Genomic DNA, 19,140 nt, shown 5'->3' on the forward strand with positions numbered 1-19,140 from the left:
GACTGCTATTTTCAAGAATTAGTTCTTCCTCTTCAAATCCACAGATGAAAACTTCAAAGTTGTACATATATAACTAAGCAAAACTACAGAAGCGTAACATTTATTTATATGCTATTAGATGGGTCATCGGTCTCTCAAAGTCACTTCATGGGTCCCTCCAGCAGCTCTGGTTTGCAGTGAGAAGGCATCTGGATTCTGGATGTAAGGCTGGATTTCAACCCTGGGAACTTCCCTGGGATCTTGAGTTCTGCCCTGTAAATGAAGTTGATAGACCTTATGGTCTCAAAGTTCCTACCTACCATAAACTTCTAAGATTGTAACGCATAGCCTCTGCCAACTTCTTCTGCCTCAGAATACAAGCCAGCAAGTCTGCTCGCACAGCTATGGATGGTCTCTTGATGCTATAGTCTCCTCCTGCTGGCCAGTTCTACCAGAGGGGCTTCAGGGTCTTTTGTATGGAGAAATAAGCAGCCCGTAAACCAGCTGAGTATCAAGTAGTGGGCACAGAAAAGCAAGCTCTAGCCCTTGCAAACCAACCTGGAAATGGGAGCTTCCTCATTGTCTGGTCAGCAGGAGGACTGACTGGAAGTGGCTGTTCCCCTCTGCATTGTTTAGGAAGCCTTCGCTATTGTCTGAGGGACCCACCTGCCCCCACAGGATGAATCATCAGGCTACTTTTAGATGCAGTGACTATGTCATTTGAGATGGCAGGAATTCTCTATGGTGCTCATCACCAAGCTTTCTAGACCTCTCCAATGAATAACAGGCAGCTGTTCTCACAGGTGGGAAAACATAGCCACTGAGAGAGATATGTGTTATTTTAAAAAATTTTTAATGGAGGCCAACTGCAGTGACTCACACCTGTAATCCCAACACTTTGGGAGGCCAAAGTGGGATGATCGCTTGAGGCCAGGAGTTTGAGACCAGCCTGGGCAATATAGCGAGACCCCCTCTCTACTGAAAATTAATAGATGTGTTAATTTTTAGTCCTAGATACATTGGGAGGCTGAGGTGGGAGGATCGCTTAAGGCCAGGAGTTCAAGGCTGCAGTGAGCTATGATCATGCCACTATATTCCAGCCTCAGTGACAGAGTAAGACCCTATCTCTAAAATTAAAAAAAGAGGAGTCACTTGAATATCTCTTAATGAAAATTGTCAAGTACAGTTTCTAATGATGTCCCCACAACTGCCAAAGCAGAAATTAAGTCAAATTGACATATTTTCCAGGTGCTTTTGGCCTGCTCATGTGTTCTAAATAGTATCCATACTAACCTATAACTGCAAGAGAAGAGATGGACCAAAAAGACAGCCCTAGGAATAACCACTTAGAGTAAACTAGATGAAAGAAAGAAACAAATTCTTATAGGTAAGCCTAGAATGTGACAGTATGAATAGTAAAAATATAAGGGTAATATTAATGGCAAATGTTTTCCCATTTACATTGATATGTAGGATTCTATTCATAATAGAATGTTTACATGTTTTAGCAGCTGAGGAATTTGTTTAAAGCTGTGGACATCTATAACTGTCTCTGTATTGCTTTTCAGAAATATAGAAACCCTCAAAGATACAGAAAGAATTGGCTCCTGCCAATTCTGCAAGTGTTTGTAACAGACAAAAAAAAAAAAAAAGAATGACAACAAAGTATTTTTCTGTTTTGTATTTTAAGTGGAGAAATATTTTAAGATTTAATACCATCTTATGAAAAGTAATCACAGCTCTTAGGAGTCTTCTTGATGGTGAAACTTTAACGTGCAGAAAATTTACCCAGGGAGTTTATTTTAAATGTGGATTTTGGAGGACCTCCCATAGCAGTCTCCTTCAAGAAATTCTGGTTGAGTAGGTCTCAGGTGGGATCAAGAAACCTGCATGCTGGCAAACTTCTTTTGCTTCAAAATGCTAGTTTCTGGGGACTACACTTGAAGAACAGACACTCACAGAAAAAGCCCAGGTTCTGTGATCAGAGATGGCTGGGCACAAAACCTGACTGTGCCAATTCCTAACTTTGAGGACTTTGGCAAGTTCCTTAATCTCTGGGAACCTTGGTGTCCTGGTGTATTAAATGCAAATAATATCTGCATTACACTGTAGTTGGGTAAAGAGGCTGATGTGTGGAAAGCACTTATTACAGCACAATTTTAAGTCTTTAATAAATGTTAATTCTCTTTTTCTTTCTCTGAACCACAGAGGACTTATCACTCAGTACCAACCTAAGTATATCACAGCAATATTCAGGCCCTTTGTGTAGTAGGGAGTACACAATTAACTATAGGTTGACCATACCAGGCAGCAGCTGGTGAGCCTAGGCACAGGAAAGCCCCCAATTGGCCTGGTGCGGTGGCTCACGCCTTTAATCACAGTACTTTGGAGGCAGGTGAGTCACCTGAGGTCAGGAGTTCGAGACCAGCCTGGACAACATGGTGAGACCCCATCTCTACTAAAAATACAAAAATTAGCTGGGCGTGATGGTGCATGCCTGTAGTCCCAGCTACTGGGGAGGCTGAGGCAGGAGGATCGCTTGAACCTGGGAGGCAGAGGTTGCAGTGAGCCGAGATTGTGCCATTGCTCTCTACCCTGGGCAACAAGAGCAAAACTCCGTCTCAAAAAAAAAAAAAAAAGCCCCCTATTAATCTGCAATTACCTAATAATAGAATAATCATAGAAATCTAACACTGGGCTTTTGGGTGGTAAAATGTACATAACATAAAATCTAACGTCTTTTTTTTTTTCTTTTAATTTGAGATGGAGTCTCACTTTATTGCCCAGCAGGAGTGCAATGGCGCAATCTCGGCTCGCTGCAACTTCCGCCTCCCAGGTTCAAGTGAGTCTCCTGCCTCAGCCTCCTGAGTAGCTGGGATTACAGGCACACGCCACCTTGCTTGGCTAATTTTTGTATGTTAGTAGAGACGGGGTTTCACCATGTTGGCCAGGCTGGTCTTGAACTCCTGACCTCATGATCTGCCTGCCTTGGCCTCCCAAAGTGCTGGGATTACAGGCGTGAGCCACCGCACCTGGCCAAAATCTACCATCTTAACCATTTTTAAGGTACAGTTCAGTGGTGAGTACATTCACATTGTTCTGCAAACATCACCGCCATCCATCTCCAGGAATTTTTCTCTTCCCAAACTGAAACTCTGTACCCATTAAACAATAACTCCTTATCTTCCCTACTCCCCAGCCCCTGGCAACTACTATTCTACTTTCCACCTCTACGAGTTTTACTACTCTGGGTGCCTCATATAAGGGGAATCATAAAGTAACTGTTTTTTTGTGACTGGCTTCTTTTACTTATCATAATGTCCTCACATTCATCTATATTGTAGCATGTATCAGTAGCTCCTTCTTTTCTATGGCTAAATAATATTCCATTGTATGTACGTAGCCCATTTTGTTTTGGCCTCATATATACATCTGTTAATGGACACATGGGTTACTTCCACCTTTTGGCTATTGTGAAAAGTGCTGTTACTCGGCATTGTTGTTAAGATACATTCACGCACATCATCATACAGGATCCTCACAGCAGCCTGGAAAATGGAAAGGCAAGCATCCTTTCCTTATTTTGCAGAAAAATAAATGGAATTTGGAAAGGTAAGTAACCTGATTAGGATCGCAGAATTAGCAGGTGGTAGAAGAGTAACAGACTCCAGGTCTCTGCCTGGGTGCCCTGTGAGTCTGCCATGATTCCAAATTGCCTCATTTCCAAAGGTGCCATTTGAGTAAATAACCCTTTTGTCTGTGCTCATACTCTGTCCAAATATTATTCTAAAAAGTCCTCATTTGAGACAAAGCTATCCATTGATGAAGACATTCTCTCACATATACCTGGAGAGAAAACATGGCTTTTTGACATGACATCTGAGGTAATGGTGGACTGGGGCTCTCTGCAGGTAACATCCAAGGCTATGGGATGTGAAGCTGAGAAACTTGGAAGACATTCCTCAGGGTTCCATGTGTACCTGTAATGTCCACCAGGATACTAAAGGCGGATAATGCGCCAGGATTATGCTTCGGGATTCACCATTTCAAGGGGAATTGGCAATTAGGGCCAATATGAGGCTCCTCTTTCTAGTTCTCCTGGGGTCCAGGCACCTCAGTGTTTATCTGCTGTGCTCAATCGCCTCCCTGACCTCAACTCAGCAACTCCCCAGTAATGGAGGTAGGAAGGGCCAGACATTCATCCCCATCAAAACCCAGCCTTCTTCTGACTGTCCCACTACAACTCTAAGGAAAAGCAATTGAACTTCTCTTTTTTTGCTATCTGAAATCCCCATTCCTTAGAATTGAATAAAATATATCCTATCCTTTAATTTTTTTTATTTCAATGGCTTTAGGGTACAAGTGGTTTTTGGTTACACGGATGAATTGTATAGTGGTGAAGTTTGAGATTTTAGTGCACCCATCACCCAAGTAGTGTACATTGTACCCAATATGTAGTTTTTTATCCCTCATCCCCCTCTACTATCCCCATTCTGAGTCTCCAAGGTCCATTATACCACTCTGTTTGCCTTGGCGTACTCATAGCTTAGCTCCCACTAACACACGGCATTTGGTTTTCCATTCTTGAGTTACTTCACTTAGAATAATGGCCTCTAGCTCCATCCAAGTTCCTGCAAAAGACATTATTTCATTCCTTTTTATGACTGAGTAGTATTCCACAGTGTATATGTGCCACATTTTCTTTATCCACTCATTAGTTGATGGGCAATTAGGTTGGTTCCATATCTTTACACTTGTGAAACAGATACTATCCTAGCAATAAAATGTGAAATGTGAACAAGTCCATTACCTCAGACAGAAAGTCTACCCTCTGAAAACACAGTAGTTACAACGATAAGAAGATGAATCAGACTAAGGTCCCTTCAGCCCACTCTCTCTTGCAGCGCTGCCAATAAGCAATTTTGGGAGACCTCCCAAAAATATCCACCACGCTTTTGTAATGTCCACCATGATCTCAAATGATTAGGAATTTTTCACAAACCTCCCATGTTTTCCATTAATATCCCAGTGTGATTCTCATGTACTTGGAGTTTTCCAAGTATTTCTGGAAACTGCTCACATTTTAACCAGTTTATATAGCCAAGCATTTGTCAGAAAATTCAAAATTATATAGGTTAAAGCCACATAGATTTTCTTCTCTTTCTATGATAGGTTTGAGATTGAAATTGAGCCTCTGTTTGCCAGCATTGCCCTCTACGATGTTAAAGAAAGGAAAAAGGTAAGAAAGCAAAGAAAAATCCATCCCTAAGGCACATATAATGTGTATGATTCTTTGGGTGTATGTTTTTAAATCTTCTTTGCCGCAAGAAGCTATCAGATTTCAAAGCAAATGATCTTTGATGGGTCCAGTTCTGTTGCCTTTGCAATTTTTCAAGCAGTGGTCTGAGAACATAATTTGTGATCTTTGAAGAACTTTTGAGGGAGAGGCTACTGGAGGTGCTGGCCTGGTTGGAATAGAGAAAGAATGAAATAGTCAGTACATGGGGTTATGTATAAAACAAACCCATTTAAATACATTTTTAACAAGCTTGGATGTGCATGTAAAGCTTCCTCAGTTTGAGAGTTCTTTGCACTGTGAAACTGGCTCATCATGACTGAAGGGCATCTTACGTGGTAGAGGTCTCAATTTGTTACAGAGTTCAGACCTCACCAGCTGTAGTATGCTCTTAATGAAAACAGTGACCAAGACCTCTCATGTGTTTTTAACGTTTAGTCGTTTTGTGACTCCTGGAGAACAGCAATAGCAAATCCAGAGTAGGATGGACACTTCTGCCCTTCTTTACCCATAATCATTCTGTATGTAAGGAAACAGCTATCTCCTGCATAAATACTAATAATAACTGAGATTTGTGTTAGTTAGGATAGGTTAGCTGCTAAAACAAGCAGAACCCCAAACTCAGTGGTTTAAAGCAGTAGTTCTCAAACTTGAGCATGCATCAGAATCCTCTGGAAGACTTGTTAAAACAGATTGCTGGGCCCCACCCACAGAGTTTCTGATTCAGTAAGTCCAGGTTGGACCTGAGAATCTGCATTTCTTTACAGTCCCCTGGTGATGCTGAAGCTACTGGTCAGGGGACCACATTTTGAAAACCACTGGCTTATAAGCAAGAAGTTGCTGTCTTTGTTTCTTTAACCATCCAGGGCAGGAGGAGGGAGCCCTCTGTTCCATGCAGCCATTCAGAAATGCAGGCTGGCAGTGGCTTCTCCATCTTCAGTATGTGCCCTCCCCAAATCACTCTTGTCACTGCCATTGCTGCCCCTGAAGAAGAGAAAAGAAGGATGGAGGAGGCCTGGAAGTTTGACACATTGCTTCTGCTCACAATTCATTGGAGAGAATTCAGTCACATGATCACCCCTCATTGCAAAGGAGGCTGGTAAATGTAGTCTCTGCCTGGGCAGCCACTCCCCACTAAAACTCTCTTGGTGATGAAGGGGAGAACCCAACCATATAGTGGCTCTTAAGTAATATGACATTAAGAGAGCTAGGAGCACTGCTCACATCATGTTCTTGCTCAGAATCTTCACTAAGATTCACTGCCTACAATGTTAAGAACAAACTCTTCAGCTTCCATGCCAGGCTTTCTTCATGATGGCGTTCCTCTACCTTCTCTCTGACCATAGTCTATACAGAGTCAAGCTGGACCACTGTCTATTAACTAAGCTTCCCCCAAGCATTCAAGCCTCTGAGATATTTATCCGTGCTGTACTCTCTCCCTGGTGCATTGTCACCCCCCACCACTGCCTATCAGAATCTTCTAAGGCCCATCCATCTCCAGTGCTGCTTCCCTGAAAAGTTGTCCTTGTCACCCAACTGCAAATGTCCTGTCACTCTCTGGAACTTCCACAATGCTTCTTTGTGTGCATGTGATGACATGTAGTTTGCTTTTACTGCAGTTAGTTATATGTTTGCATTTTCTCTCACTTTTTTTTTTTTTTTGAGTCAGGGTCTCACTCTGTTGCCCAGACTGGCATGCAGTGGGGTCATCTCGGCTTACTGCAACCTCTGCCTCCCAGGTTCAAGCGACTCTCCCACTTCAGCCTCCGAAGTAGCTGGGACCACAGGCATGTGCCACCATGCTGGCTAGTTTTTGTGTTTTTTATAGAGGCAGGATTTCACCATGTTGGTCAGGCCAGTCTTGAATTCGTGAGCTCAAGCAATACACCCGCCTTGGCTTCCCAAAGTGCTAGGATTACAGGTGTGAACCACCACACCTGGTCCTTCCTTCATTATTAATTGTGAACTAATTGAGGGCAGCGGTCCTGCTCTTCCGTAGTGAAGTTAACTAGCACATCAGCGATACTCAGGAAATACTGGTGGGTTAATAAACATTTAAATGTTTCAAGGAACATCTCTCAAATGGCTCCAAAATACCTAGACATTGTGACAAAACATTTATCAGATTTATCCAGCATCCACTTTCCTAAACCCACATCTATGATTATTACACTTACTGCTTCGGCAAAATTTCTCTGTGGTGTTTTTACTCCTTTTTAACGTGTTTAAACCATGAATACAACAGATCTAATTTGTATTTCACTTTGCTGCTCATTTACAGATCTCAGAAAATTTTCACTGTGACCTGAACTCTGACCAGTTAAAAGGATTTCTGCGAGCTCACACACCTACGGTGGCCGCATCAAGTCAGGCGAGATCTGCAGTCTTCTCGGTCACCTACCCGTCCTCAGACATCTACCTGGTAGTCAAGGTAGTTCAACACGATCTGATTTGCCCAATCTGATGTTTTCATTGCTGCGTTGTTCCCAGCACATGTTTGGGGTGCACGAAACCTCAGAATGTGTCCACATATCCTCTGAGATTCGCTTTGTTTCCTTCTCAATTTACCCCTTTTCCCTTCTAAGTCAACTGTTTCAGATACTGGAAAGACTAGATTTTGGAGTCATACTGACCTAGGTTTGAGTCCTGGCTTTACAACCTAGTAATTAAATGGCATTGGCAATTTCCTGGTCTTCCAGAGACAGGTCTGAGTTTCCTCACCTGTGAAGTGACCTCAGTGGATAGTCATGACTACAGAATAAAGCTTGGCACATCTTGGGCACCCTTCTCCTAACTAAGGAGAGTTCTCTCGGTGACCTGGTGCGGAGAAGCTGCTGTGGAGAAAGAAACAAAATCTCTGGGCTAGAGTTTCCTAACGATGTTCATGTTGCTCTAGAGATGCATAGTTAAGTGTTCCCAAGTCCAGGCTCTTACAATTTGAAGTGTGGGCTGTGGTTTTCAAGTTTCACCCTCCCTTATTTTTTCTCTTCTTACCGTGTCACAGACTGTCTCTAATGAGAGTTGAAATCTGTGGGGCAATTATAAGTAGAAGACCCTTCATTCTAGACTATACTGTTTGCTGTTATAAGAAGACCAGATCCTTTCTCTGTACACCAAAATGACTGGTTAGAAGTTAAAAAGCATCAGGTATTTTACCTACCTTAGGCCAGATAATTGGTCTTATTGACTTTTTTTTTTTTTTTTTTGAGCGGAGTTTCGCTCTTGTCACCCAGGCTGGAGTACAGTGTCACCACGTCGGCTCACTGCAACCTCCACCTCCCGGGTTCAAACGATTCTCCTGCCTCAGCCTCCCGAGTAACTGGGATTACAGGCACCCACCACCCCATACCAGGCTAACTTTTGTATTTTTACAAACGGGGTTTCACCATGTTGGCCAGGCTGATCTCGAACTCTTGACCTCAGGTGATTTGCGTGCATTTGGCCTCCCAAAGTGTTGGGATTACAGGCGTGAGCCACTGCGCCTGGCTGTAAAAACATTGTAAAAACAAAACAACAAATTCAAGTGTCTGATTTCATGTGCACCCAGCCTCCTAGGTATGGAACATTGTCTCGTTAGTATAGTGTTTTATGTCTGTAGTCTCAGTAATCGCCCCATGATTTCATGGATTCCAAATAATTCAGGTAGCTTGGAGGTCACTTAACAGATGGCAAATGTCTTTTCTTTCTAGCTTCTTTAACACCACACATTATTATTTCAATTATTTAACACCATATTTTATAGTCTATTTAAGGAAAGAGAAAGAGAGAGAGAATGAACTTGGTTCTCACCTCAAAGAGTTTACAATCCAGTTAAAAAACAACTTGGCGTTCGAAGAAATGGGTTCAAATTCCTATTTTGCTACATTTGCTGTAGCAAACTCAGCAAGTCTGGTCTCTCAGTCTACTTGGACAGTGATCCCTGTGCCTGAGTGGTTTTGAAGAAAATTGAAATAATGTATGTAAAAACACCTACCCTGTTCCTGACATACCGTAATTAGGTAAACAATAAATGGCTATTAAATATGAAAAAAAAATAGATATGCCAAGTGTTAATGCTACCCCTTCTGAATAGAGCAGAAAGTAGTCTCTTCCCTTAAGAAAAGTTTTAGGTTAATCTGATAGGCTTCTTTGTCCTACTTTCCATGGTTATGAGGAGTCATGCATTTCATTACACACCTTTGCATAAATCATGAAGGACCAAACAATAGGTTCTCATGTCAGCCTGCAGCTCCTTCTCATGAAGTACCTGGAGTTCTCCTGGCCCACTGCAGCCAGGGCAGTAGTATCTGCTGGTCTGGTCAAATCTGAATTCTCCTGCTTCCTGTATCTTCCATGATACACACTACTAGTGCATGAAGCTGTGGCTTTCCCCTTCCTTGCTTCAGGGTCCTAATTAAGAAGTTCTTAATCTCTGTTCAGAATTTATTCTAAATACCACATTTTTAATCCATTCACTTCATGGAAAAATTAGCTTCCTTCCAATTTGTTCTACAAGCTCCTGACTATGAGCTTCAGGAGAATAGGGGCAGTGTTTATCGCCACGTTATCTCCCCAGCTGCTACCATATAGAAGGTACTCAATAATGAGTAAATGATTACTGATCACCAGGAATACTGGTCAGTTTCTAGCTCAAGTGTTATGTGCCTATGTTTTCAGTGTGGTACATCTCTCAGTGGGATTCGCCTTCTCTTCAGGCTGTGGCAATGGGAGGGGGTTTTGAACTTATTTTATGAGAAGAGAGACTTCCTGCTTGGAGTCCTCCCTGAAGCTGATATTCATTGAGTAGCCTCATGCCGCTTCCTTTGAAACCCCATTAATACCCCTTTATCATGGGGATTGTTAATTACTTTGTGCCTAACTCACAGCACCTATTAAGTATGTGTCCCTTTTGGACTATGTTGACCCAAATTCCTTCTTCAAGGATCATCTCAACTATTAGGACTAAATCCACTGGTTTTACTCTTCAACATCTAAGTTAAATTTTCTTTGAGCAGAGAGTTAGGATATTTCAAATTTCTCCTTGTCTTTCTTTTAAATATGGTGCCCAAATTTATGACAACTGGCTAGCCAGTCACTGTACCTGAAGCAAACAGAAGACACTTCATTCATTCTTATTACCAGCATTCATTCCTAGTACCAACCAGTTAGCAAACCGAGAAGCTGCACATCCCAATGCTTTTGAGTTTCTTTCCAAGTCTGTTAAATCCAGAGAATTAGCCCTAAGAGGAATTACAAAGGCGACAGTTACAGATAATTTATTCAGTTCAGGCATTCATTTCGTGGAAAGTTTTAGTCCAAAACCCCACTTTCACAGAGACCATATCTCTTTTTTACATTGTAAGCAATAATAAAGAAAATGAGCTTTCCACTTCTTACATATGTCTCCTGGGTTTTGTTTTATAAAATAACTTTTATTGCCTTTTTTATTATATACATAATGCATGTTTATTGTTTAAAATAGAAAATATACATAAGCAATGGGAAGAAAATAAAAATCACACATAATCCCACCATACAAAGATAACTACTATTAACACTTGCTGCATTTGCTGTGTATCTACTGTCACCCTTTTAATATGCCTTTATAATTTTTAAATAAAATCATGTGCTATTCTTTATATAAACTTTTTTTTGTTTTTTTTTTGAGATGGAGTCTCGCTCTGTCGCCCAGGCTGGAGTGCAGTGGCCGGATCTCAGCTCACTGCAAGCTCCGCCTCCCGGGTTTACACCATTCTCCTGCCTCAGCCTCCCAAGTAGCTGAGACTACAGGCGCCCGCCACCTCGCCCGGCTAGTTTTTTGCATTTTTTTTTTTTAGTAGAGACGGGGTTTCACCGTGTTAGCCAGGATGGTCTCGATCTCCTGACCTCGTGATCCGCCCGTCTCGGCCTTCCAAAGTGCTGGGATTACAGGCTTGAGCCACCGCGCCCGGCCTATATAAACTTTTTAATCAAAAAACATGTATCACAGATATCTTCCTATGTCATCAAATATTGTCATAAAATGTAATTTCGATGGTTGCATAGATTCCTTTATATGGATGTAATTTATGTGCCTTATTTTAATATTATTTTTATTGGTAGATTGAAAAAGTCCTGCAGCAGGGAGAGATTGGAGACTGTGCAGAGCCCTACCTGGTTATCAAAGAAAGTGATGGTGGAAAGGTATGGTAATTTGAGTATTGTTAAATGGAGACATCTTAGAAGAAGCTGATATTTTCAGAAGTGTTACACAAAATAGTTAATGGGCTTTAGTCCCTAATGTGTCCCTATATAAGACACTATTACAATGTAATTCAATAAAATAAAAGAGGAAAAGGAAACTGATCACTGACTTTTTTTTTTTTTTTTTTTTTTGAAGCAGTGTCTTCCTTTATCTCTCAGGCTGGAGTGCTATAGTGCAATCACGGCTCCCTACAACCTTGAACTCCTGGGCTCCAGTGATCCTCCCCCTTCAGCCTCTTGAACAGCTGGTACTACAGGCACATGCCACCATGCTTGGCTAGTTTTTTTATTTTTTGTAGATATGGGGTCTCACTGTGTTGCCCAGGCTGGTCTCATACTTCTGGCCTCAAGTGATTCTCCTGCCTCAGCCTCCCAAAGTGTTGGGATTACAGGTGTGAGTCATCACGCCCAGCCTGATGATGATTTTTTTAGAGAAGTAAATCCTTGAATTTTCTAATGTTGACATACATCAAGGTGTGATCACATAACTTGTTTGGGGTAAGGCCACCCCCTGTTGTCTTCATTCTGAGGCTCTGACTCGGCTGGTTGGGAGGTCCACAGAGACCCCAAAACTAAACAGTGCCAGAGCTCTCCTGGCCTTCCTCCACAGCGTGGGCCACTGCCCTTTCAGGTATGCAAATAACTGGGAATTGGCTGTCACTACCATGCGTTATATATTCATTAGCACAGCATAGGTGTTGAGCCTATGAAAAGGATATATTTTCTTAGCAGCAATTGCAAAGATTCCCAGTGTGATTTTTAAAACATGGCCTTGGCTGGGCACGGTGGCTCACACCTGTAATCCCAGCACTTTGGGAGGCCAAGGTGCACAGATCATGAGGTCAGAAGATTGAGACCATCCTGACTAACATGGTGAAACCCCATCTCTACTAAAACTACAAAAAATTAGCTGGGCATGGTGGCACACGCCTGTATTCCCATCTACTCAGGAGGCTGAGGCAGGATAATCCCTTGAACCCAGGAGGCAGAGGTTGCAGTGAGCCGAGAAGGTGCCACTGCACTCCAGCCTGGGCAGCAGAGTAAGACTCCGTCACAAAAAAAAAAAAAAAAAAAAAAAAATCGCCTTTCTGGAATAAGACCTACCTTATTAGTATTGTACTCTACAGACTCATAAATGTCAAGTGAGATATATTGAGCTCAAGGCATTTTTTTTTAATCTATCTTTTATTCTGAACTCAGAAAGAACACCTTGGAAGTGTTGTAAACTTCCTAAGGAGTTGTTAGGAAACTGTTTAGAACTTTTTGGAGTTTTCCAAGGCAACTTTTGGAGAAATAGGTTCACTTGGGAGCTTGATAGATGATAAACTAAACTTGATTTCAAGATTGTCTTAGCCAGCCACCAAAAGAATTGGTAATTCTGGTGTAATGAGTCCCTTTTTGTTTTTGTTAGCTAAAAGTATATTTTACTAATTAAATGTAGCCTTTTTGTAAACTCCTCATTTTTTAATCTTTATTTCCTTATCAGCTAGACTGGCCCGAGTGAGTCATTTTTCTTCCTGTTCACTGTTTTTATTTTTTAGTGGGAAGATATGTATTTACTCTTTTTAATCAGTAGGGTTTGGATTTTAGAGATGGCTGTCATATTCAGGTCGGAGGCAGTTGACTTGGTGCTGATGCTTGTTTCAGCTTGTTTCTTTCCATTTTCCTCCAGAGTAAAGAAAAGATTGAAAAACTAAAACTCCAAGCTGAATCCTTCTGCCAGCGTTTGGGGAAATACCGGATGCCCTTTGCCTGGGCACCCATAAGCTTATCAAGCTTCTTCAATGTCTCCACCCTTGAGAGGGAGGTAACTGATGTGGACTCTGTGGTTGGTAAGATTTTCACCTGCAGTGGGAAAGGGAGGGCTCCCCAGTGTGCCACTGCTCAGGTCCACAGCTTAGTAGTTGGGGGCTGGGGGCACAGTGAGGTGTGGCAGGTAGAGAGGAAGAAGGAGATAAATAGAATGAAACACTATTACGACTGGATTACATATATTTGGACAGTGATCTCCAAAAGAAATCATCATGAACATTGGTAAAGATTAAGTATACTCATAGTAAGATTTTCTAGATAGTATGACACTTAAATAAGTTAGTTTTTGGTAGCCACCCCCTCTCTAAAGTAAAACTTTAACAAGAAAATGTAGTAACCATCTGTAGCGTGTTAAGCCGAGACACCGTGGTTGATTCCTAAACCTGAAAGAAAAAAAGCCTCTGTTACAAAGCCTTCAAAAAGCAAAACTCGACAGGGCATGGTGGCTCATGCCTGTAATCTCAGCACTTTGGGAGGCTGAGGTGGGTGGATCACTTGAAGCCAGGAGTTCGAGACCAGCCTGGCCAACATGGTGAAACTCTGTCTCTACTAAAAATATGAAAAGTTTGCTGGGTATGGTGGTGCATGCCTGTAATCTCAGCTACTTGGGAGGCAGAGGCAGGAGAATCGCTTGAACCAGGGAGGCAAGGTTGCAGTGAGCCAAGATTAGGCCTCTGCACTCCAGCCTGGGTGACAGAGCATGCCTCTGTCTCAAAAAAAAAAGAAGAAAAGAAAAAAGAAAAAAACTCAAGTTTCCCAGCAAAATTTCTAGTTCTTTAAAGTTTACTTTGCCAAGTGCAATGAAAAAATGGGCATCCAAAGAATATCTATTTACTGTTAGTTTATTTAGCATATTTCTTTTTCATCATCTCACCCTTGATCTGAATCATTCATTCCTACGCTGCTTGGGTGTGGAAATTTTCAAAAGGGTTGCAAGTTTTCAAGTGGACCTGCCCACATCACCTGTGGTGGGATTTCTGTTTCCCTAAATGCTTTTGTATCCAAATATATAAGTCTGTGTTCACATTTTTTCATGCATTCCTTAAGCTAAGACTTAAGCCACTTCTGAAGTGCTACCTTGAGCAGGGAAGTGGAGGAAAGGACATTTTGTGATTGCTGCTGCTATTTTGGAGTTACTGGTACATAATCACCAGTCAGAACTCCTGGGTTATTTCTGGTTCGTCAATAACAAACCTCACTTTGCCACATCCTGATCTTCCTGCCACAGCTTTCTTTAAAGTCATCTATGTAGACCCAAGTAACTTATTGATAAGAGTTGTGTGTACAGCTTAGAAGGCACCCCAAGCTAGGTAATTCAGGTATAGGGCATGCCGAGGCCTCAGTCATCTCTAGGTCAAGGATAACCTTACAACAAAGACTGATTCTTAAGGAGCAACCAGAAGATGCAAAGATGTCGTGTATTATGTTGAGGCAGAATGGCAAGTTTAGGTGGGTAGAGGCAGCAAGAAATTCTAATTCAGCATCATGGTAAGAATTAAGGATAAGAAGATATTCAAAGACAGGAGTTGGAACTATTCTAGTTCTAAGCAATTTGATTATTTACAACAGAACCCGTGAGTTTTTGCAATATAAAAGCAACAAGATCTCCACCCAAATCCCAAAAATGGATAAGAAACAACTGGGTAAACTATCAGGCTCCCAGCCCAAGTCTGGATGTGATTTGGGGTTCTAATTCCCATTGGGCAGATCACCCAAGGCAGAAACTCAACCTTGCTGCCTGGTCCACATAATGAGAGCAGAGGAACGCTGGGATTCAGAATGTCCACAGGCTGACCCCTGCATGTTTGGATCACAATCCAAAATGCCTTTAGGGGCATTTGAGTACATGCCTCTCCCCAGTGGAATGCAAATATAGAAATAAAAGAAAAGCAAACAGTGTGCTGACTAAATAAAGCCTATCAGGAGACCCTGTTCTGGCCATAGCTCTGGACTCTTGCCGGGTGGCATCTGGTCTACCCTAATTTCCATGTGGGAGGGGCCCATGGCTGCTCCTGGCCTCTCTCCTCTGGTCAGAGGAGGATTAAGAACACCAACAGGAGGACTAAGAAAGGTAGGGGCCAATGGAAGGACATTTTCATTCAAAACAAGGATGGCCATTTTCACTGTTCCTGATCAGTGACTTTAAACATATATATTGTAGAGTTAATAACTGCTGTGTGTTTGAACAGAAAGGCATACTTTGGAATGACACTTGTTTTTCTTAAAGGAAGAAGCTCAGTGGGTGAACGGAGGACACTGGCCCAATCTAGAAGGCTTTCTGAAAGAGCCCTCTCCTTGGAGGAAAATGGGGTTGGATCCAACTTCAAAACCTCCACCCTGAGCGTTAGCAGCTTTTTCAAACAGGTATCTCTTTACATTACAGTGTGTCTGGATTTTCCCCATACTGGCATGGGCACTGGAACCCACAGGAGGAGGATATGTAGTGATTCAGAGAGCAAATTAGTTAACCTCACTGTCTTAGTTTGTTTTCTGCTGCTTATAATAGAGTATCTGAAACTGGGTAATTTAAAAAGAAAAGGAATTTGTTTTTTACAGTTATGAAGGCTGAAAAATCCAAAGTTGAGGGCCCACACTTGGTGAGGGCTTTCTTGCTGGCGGGGCCTCTCTGCAGAGTCCTGAAGTGGAGCATGGCGAGCGGCTGAGCATGCTAGCTCAGGTCTCTCTTCCTCTTGTAAAGCCACCAGTTCCCCTCCTGTGACACAGATTAATCCATTAATCTGTGAATGGATTAATCCATCGTGAAGGCAGAGTCCTCATGATTCAATCACATCTTAAAGGCCCTACTTCCCAACACTGCCACCACGGGGACCAAGCTTCACCATGAGTTTTGAAGGGAACATTCAAACCACAGCATTCACGAAGCCTCAATTTCATTAGCCAGAAAACAGGAGCAATAGTACTTAACTTCATGTGGCTTGTAGGAGGGTCAGGTGACATGAGACCTGTCAAGCTCTTTTTAGAGTGCCTGGAATACAGTAAGTACTCAATGAATGTCAGCTGTTTTAACTGAGAGAAGGATTAAGTTTTGTTCCTCGTGATACAAACTGTCATCCTATTTGAACTATCTTGGCCAATCCATTCATTAAGCTATGACAACAGTCTGGTAGGGACATCTTCCGGTGGATCTCAGGGTTTCTTGGCCTGGCTATTCATGTGTAAGCTTCCACTTTCACTACTGCTTGATGTGCAAGTTTGCAGGGCTCCCTGCTTGCTCAGAGAAGGTGACCATTCCAGATGGTACTCTTCGTTAGCTCAGTAAACATCAAGACTATTAAAAAAAAGTTAAAACTTCCTAGACTTGTCAAATGTATAGAGACAGAAAGTAGAATGATGTTTGCCAGGGTCTAGGGATAGAGGGGATGGGGAATCGCTGGTTAAAGGGTATAGAGTTTCAGTTTTTTTTTTTGTTTTTTGCAAGAGAAAAGCGTTCTGGAGGTTGGTTGCACAACAATGCGAATGTGCTTAACACTACTGAATTGTGCACTTAGAAATAGGTAAGATGGGCCGGGCGCAGTGGCTCTCACCTGTAATCCCAGCACTGGGACGCCAAGGCAGGTGGATTACTTGAGGTCAGGAGTTCAAGACCAGCCTGACCAACATGGTGAAACCCCGTCTCTACTAAAAACTCAAAAAATTAGCCAGGTGTGGTGGTGCATGCCTGTAATCCCAGCTACTTGGGAGGCTGAGGCTAGAGAATTGTTTGAACTTGGGAGGTGGAGGTTGCAGTGAGCTGAGATTGCACTACTGCACTCCAGTCTGGGTGACAGAGTGAGGCTCCATCTCAGGAAAAAAAAAGGGGGGGGTAAGATGGTAATTTTATGTTAGTTATATTTTGCCACACTTAAAATAAACTCACTTGGTCTGACTCTGTTTTGGAAAGTTTTCCATAGCTACAGTCTTCATGGAGCATTTAAAGGGGTTACATTAACAAACTGAAGTGCAAAAGGGATGCTGAGGGAGCCTGTGCACTGTGCCACATAATAGAAATTGTAAGGGTCTGAAAAGGTTTCTATTCAGCATACACCAATCTTATGACCTTGGAGGACAAGGTACTTAAGCAAGTCTGAATGGTCTCATTGGGAATAAGACATATCTACCTAATTACCTTACTGGGTCATTTTAAGGATTGGAGATCATGCATATGTGTCCCTTGGCGGAGTTCCTGACCCGTCTTGGGCATATGTGGGGGTGGGCAGCATTTATATTTCACCTTCCTGTTCAAGACAAATGTGAAGAAAATGAGATGGGAACATGCTTTCTCCACCTTCAAACATTTGAAGAGGAAAGTAAACTTATTCTGTATTGTTCCAGAGGGTAAAACTGGCATCAGAGGGTGAGAGTTATAGAGGGGGAAGCTTTTGGCCTGGTTTTCTAATGGTCAGACAGGCTTCCTTAGAGTGCAGCAGAAGCCCCTATCCCAGAAGGACTGATGAGAGGCCGAGGCACAGTGAGTCATCAGTGACTGAGAAGGATTTAACGAGAAGTGGAACTCAGTGATTTCAGAGCTGCCTATAATCCTAATTTCTATGAAAGACTTGTGAGAATAAAACTTAAAGGTAAAAATCTTCCCAGAAATCGTTGGTCCCCAACCCAAGAGTCAAAGGTGCATGTACACTAACTCTGACTTTTCTCTTGGCAGGAAGGAGATCGCCTTAGTGATGAAGACTTATTCAAGTTTTTAGCTGACTACAAAAGATCTTCGTCCTTACAGAGACGAGTCAAGTCAATTCCAGGTGTGAATGACATCTTTATCCTCTTTAGCTGTGCCCAACCGCTTATCATTAGACACATTCTTTGTCTAATGCCAGAATTTATAAAATCATGTTTGCAGCCATGGGCGGTGGCTCACGCCTATAATCCCAGCACTTTGGGAGGCTGAGGCAGGCAGATCACGAGGTCAGGAGATCGAAAACATCCTGGCTAACTCGGTGAAACCCCATCTCTACTAAAAATACAAAAGATTAGCCGGGCGTGGTGGCAGGCACCTGTAGTCCCAGCTACTCGGGAGGCTGAGGTAGGAGAATGGCATGAACCCGGGAGGCGGAGCTTGCAGTGAGCTGAGATAGCATCACTGCACTCCAGCCTGGGCAACAGAGCGAGACTCTGTCTCAAAATAATAATAACAATAATCATGTTTGCCAAGTGAAATGTGAGATTTTGTGTTAGGGGTTAAGAATCTGAATTGTTCTGTTTTTGGCAAACCTATTAATGTTTTTAATTTTCTTAAAGGATTGATTTCATAAACAAACCTTGTGCTTTAGATCTGGTTTCTCAGATAATAAGATAATTGTTTAAACAGAGAAGCCCCTTTAATCAAATAAAATATTATACTTAGCTTTTAAAAAGTGAATGTGAGATGCTTTGGTAGAAGGCAAAGGCACCTTCCTTATCCTCACTCAGCAGCCCTGGAGGTACTTCTGTAGCATCCTCAGGCCCACAGAAGCCAGTCTGGTTTTTCGTGTTTTTGTTTTTGTTTTTATTTTTTTTGAGATGGAGTCTCGCTCTGTCACCAGGCTGCAGTACAATGGCACAATCTCAGCTCACTCCAACCTCTGCCACCTGGGTTCAAGTGATTCTCTTGCCTCAGCCTCCCGAGTAGCTGGTACTACAGGCACCCACCACCACGCCTGGTTAATTTTTTGTATTTTTAGTAGAGACTGGGGTTCACCCTGTTGGCCAGGATGGTCTCAATCTCTTGACCTCGTGATCCACCTACCTCAGCCTCCCAAAGCGCTGGGATTACAGGCGTGAGCCACTGTGTCCAGCTGGAAGCCAGTTTTAAAACTCCCAATTTTTACTGCTAGCAATGC

The 19,140-nt window shown here is 42.4% G+C and overlaps 1 protein-coding gene across 3 annotated transcripts in view; it reads left to right on the forward strand.

Annotated features, from left to right (window-relative positions):
- Nucleotides 1–19,140, forward strand: part of DOCK8 (dedicator of cytokinesis 8) — a 243,141-nt gene that overhangs the window by 95,365 nt on the left and 128,636 nt on the right. For all 3 annotated transcript variants that reach the window (XM_011956463.1, XM_011956464.1, XM_011956465.1), the window contains 6 exons: nt 5,152–5,218; nt 7,557–7,706; nt 11,357–11,437; nt 13,170–13,329; nt 15,537–15,673; nt 17,970–18,063. In XM_011956463.1, coding sequence (XP_011811853.1) covers nt 5,152–5,218; nt 7,557–7,706; nt 11,357–11,437; nt 13,170–13,329; nt 15,537–15,673; nt 17,970–18,063 — 689 coding nt within the window. The remainder of the gene's footprint in view (nt 1–5,151; nt 5,219–7,556; nt 7,707–11,356; nt 11,438–13,169; nt 13,330–15,536; nt 15,674–17,969; nt 18,064–19,140) is intronic.

The sequence above is a fragment of the Colobus angolensis genome, unplaced genomic scaffold, assembly GCF_000951035.1.
Source record: "Colobus angolensis palliatus isolate OR3802 unplaced genomic scaffold, Cang.pa_1.0 Scaffold419, whole genome shotgun sequence".
Lineage (NCBI taxonomy): Eukaryota > Metazoa > Chordata > Mammalia > Primates > Cercopithecidae > Colobus > Colobus angolensis.